The sequence below is a fragment of the Sapajus apella genome, unplaced genomic scaffold, assembly GCF_009761245.1.
Source record: "Sapajus apella isolate SASKATOON/1434 unplaced genomic scaffold, GSC_monkey_1.0 scaffold1, whole genome shotgun sequence".
NCBI classification, from domain to species: domain Eukaryota; kingdom Metazoa; phylum Chordata; class Mammalia; order Primates; family Cebidae; genus Sapajus; species Sapajus apella.
The window spans coordinates 5,242,238-5,245,551 of record NW_022436941.1 but is presented as its reverse complement, the minus strand read 5'-3'; the positions used below and the strand labels follow the sequence as shown (position 1 = coordinate 5,245,551).

Sequence of the window (3,314 nt, the reverse complement as noted above, 5' to 3'; positions counted from 1 at the left end):
ATCTGGTCTGAACAACATAGGGTAACTTGTGAACTGAGGAAATGTCAGTAAAAGCATTTTAGGAACTACCTCTTGTAATTACCCACATTCTAAAAATTTAAAACAAAAACCGCTACTAGCTGTTGCTGTTAGCTGATTGTAAGACAACAGACAAACACACTGCAGCCAGAAAAATCCCCACTGAGTTTGGGCAGCTGATTTCTCTGGCATCAAATGAAAGCTTTAGCTATTGCCCCTGAGGCCTGGCTGAGCAAGCCCTACACCCGAGCCCTCCCTCTCTGGGCCTCCCCCACCACTGTGGGCCACAGAGGGTGTTAAGTGTGTGTGTGTGTGTGTGTGTGTATGCTGGGGGATGGGGGCTGAGGATAATGCAAGCACCCTAACTCACAATATTAGGCAGCTACACACCCCACTCAGGACACCACACCAGCATAATTCATCCCACACCTCACAGCCAGGGTGAATCCAGACTCAACGAAAAACAATTTGGACGCATTGTTTACAAATTAATTTCCCCCTCTAAATAGGCTGTTATAAGAGTGGACCCTTCTGCTTGCCTAGCCTAGGCCCACCTGTCACTGCGACTTCCTAACCAGTGGTCACACTATATTGATCTTTTTAATCCCCTCTCTTTGAAACACAGAGCCAGCTGATGTGGAGCTCCTCAAAAGAAAGACTCTCCCACTGCCTCTACCTCAACAGGTAGCTGCGGATTCGGAGCTAATTCTCTACTAAAAAGTCTTAATTGGCTTATGGGGAGCCTGAAAGATCTCCCTTGTGCTTACAAGGTGAAAGGAAATGATGGATCCCAAATGCCCTAGTCTGTCTTTATCCGTTTCTTGGTGGAAATCAGGTGCATTTTATTTTTTAATTGTTTTTGAAACAGGACTGGAGGCTTTGGAGGTGAGTGGGGATAGTGTTTCACTTTAGTGGTTGAGCCACCAGGGAAAAGCAAGAAAAGCCCCAGAGACACCAATATTAGGCAAGAAACTTGGTGACTTATTTTTTTCTTAGTTTTTATTTACATGAAGCATCTGCAGTACAAACGTAAACTTTGACAGCTCATAATAGAATAAACTCTTTATGTACAAAAATACATTTTCATATGAATGAAGCATCTTGAATAAATTAAAGTACACTCCAGCCCGGTGCCTGAATAGCTAAGCAAGAGTCTCCAGTTCTTCCTAGAGCGAGCCTGCAGTGGTGGGGGTCGGGATCCATAATGCATGAAGCCCACTCCTTGTCTCTCCTTTTTAAGCCTTTTCATTGTATTGCCAGCCGGCTCAAACCGAATTTTCATGCTCGTTTTTCTTCATTAGAGTTCTACAAATTGTAAAATTGACTTTTCACCTCGTCTTCAGGGGCTGATCTGTCCCTTTTCTAAATCACACTGAAGTGGTGGCTGGGGTCAGTTCTGAGCCAGCCACAAAGGAGGTTTTGTGGAGTTCAGAAAGTGCAAAAGGAAAGGCCGTCTAGGGACGGGCAGGAGGGGCCCGGGGCTGAGGGCTGGAGAAACAGACCAAGAGGCAGCCGCAGCGAGGGTGCAGCGACCTAACAAGCGGCTCAGGTATCCCCGACCCCTTTAAAGCTCCCGCTTCCTCCCTCCTCCTGGAGAGTGGGTCCCGAGGAGGCGGCAGCTGGGGCCCCATCTATTGCCTGCTGACTAGGGGAGGGGGAAGGTAACGGTGCCTACAAAGGGCCTAGTGGTAAGGGATGAAACAAGGCGTCGTGTGGAGCAAGTCTTTGGGCAGGCCTGGGAAGGAGAAAACGGGGTCGCCGGAGCCGTAGGTGAAGTCTTCGGAGGCGGCGGGGCTGCTGGGGTCAGAGAGTGGAGAGGCGGCGGCGGCGCTGGGAGAGGCGGCGGCACCTGAGCCCCAGGACTCCACGTCGCTGGCGGGGCTTGGGGGTCCGGGCAGGCAGGGGACGCACTGCGGTGGCAGGAGGCGCTCCCGGGCACCGCTTCCGGGGAGCCCTTGATCCGCCAGGCGCAGTGTCTCGGCCAGAGCCCAGATGTAGTTGTAAGCGAAGCGCAGCGTCTCGATCTTGGTGAGCTTGGTGTCGTCGGGGAACGAGGGCAGCACGCTGCGCAGTGCGTCCAGCGCAGCGTTCAAGTTGTGCATGCGGTTGCGCTCGCGATCGTTGGCTTTGACGCGCCGGCTCCTGCGCAGCGAGTGCAGCAGCGCCTCTGAGCGCACCCGCGCCCGGCCGCGGCGCCGCCGCCGCTCCTGCTCCTCGTCCTGTGCCCCTGGAACCTCTGACGCTCGGGAGGTACTGGGCGCGCCCCTGCGGACCGGCGCTGGCGGCCCCGAGGCAGAGGCTGGCAGTTGGAGCCTGGCACAGTCTTCCTCGTCGGTAAGGAAGCCGGACAGATCACTGCTGCTGCTGCTGCTGCTGGCGCAGTCGAGGTCGGAGATGCAGGTCTCCAGAGGGGCTGGCATCGTTGCGCTGTGCAGGACCGACGGAAGGATAGAAAGGCGCTCAGAGCGCGGCAGCCCGGACTGGGGGCAGGGCCGCCAGGGCGCACTTACGTTCCCAACGGCCTGGGGTTGTTACTCTGTGCCAGCAGCGGGCGCGAGAGCCTGGAAGGGCTCAGGGACGCACGGGGAACTTGGCCTCGCCTGCAGGGGCCACGCGCCCGGCCGGTCTCCCGAGTGATGTCGCCGGCGATCAGATCAGCTCGTGTGAGCACCGAGTGTGGCACACGACCGGCCTCAGGACCCCTTAAGTACCCGGCGTAACAATGGGCGCCCCCCTTCCTTGCCACCTCCGCCCCCGCGGCAGCCCGGGTGAATGGAACAAGGCGGCAGGTCATCCCCGTGCGGCGCCCGGGTATTTGCATAATTTATGCTCGCAGGAGGCCGCCCCCGCCCCTCCCCCCACCCGGAGTGTGCCCGTAATTACCGCCGGCCAATCGGCGGCGTCGCGCGGCCCCGGGAGTCGGCTCGGGCTAAGCTGGCCAGGGCGTCTCCAGGCAGTGAAACGGAGGCGGGGGCTGCGGACGATTAGCGGCAGAGGCACGCTCCTCTCGGGGCGGGCTAGGCGCCCCTCGCTGGGGTGGGATGGGGAGGCGGGGCGCGAGTGCGAAAGTGTGAGCCGCCCAGTGAGTACTGGAAACCTGGAGGGGACTTGGAGTCTGGGTTCGCATCCCCTCTCCAGCTGCTGAATGTTGGGGTGACTTTGGACTAGTAATTTAACTTCTCTGAGCCTCGCTTTCCCCATCTGTAAAATTAGACGCAAGTTTACCTGTAGAGGGTGATCAGAGATCATGTTCGTGGGACACTAAATAGGCAGCACCTGCTGAACAGGGCGCAAAT

At 56.9% G+C, this 3,314-nt stretch overlaps 1 protein-coding gene across 1 annotated transcript; it reads right to left on the bottom strand.

Annotated features, from left to right (window-relative positions):
• Positions 1–1,010: 1,010 nt before the first annotated feature.
• NEUROG1 (neurogenin 1) lies at positions 1,011–2,693 on the bottom strand. The gene has a single exon (XM_032289664.1). It carries the CDS (start codon positions 2,436–2,438, stop codon positions 1,701–1,703), a length of 738 nt encoding a protein of 245 aa, XP_032145555.1. The 5' UTR covers positions 2,439–2,693; the 3' UTR covers positions 1,011–1,700.
• Between the last annotated feature and the right edge of the window lie 621 nt (positions 2,694–3,314).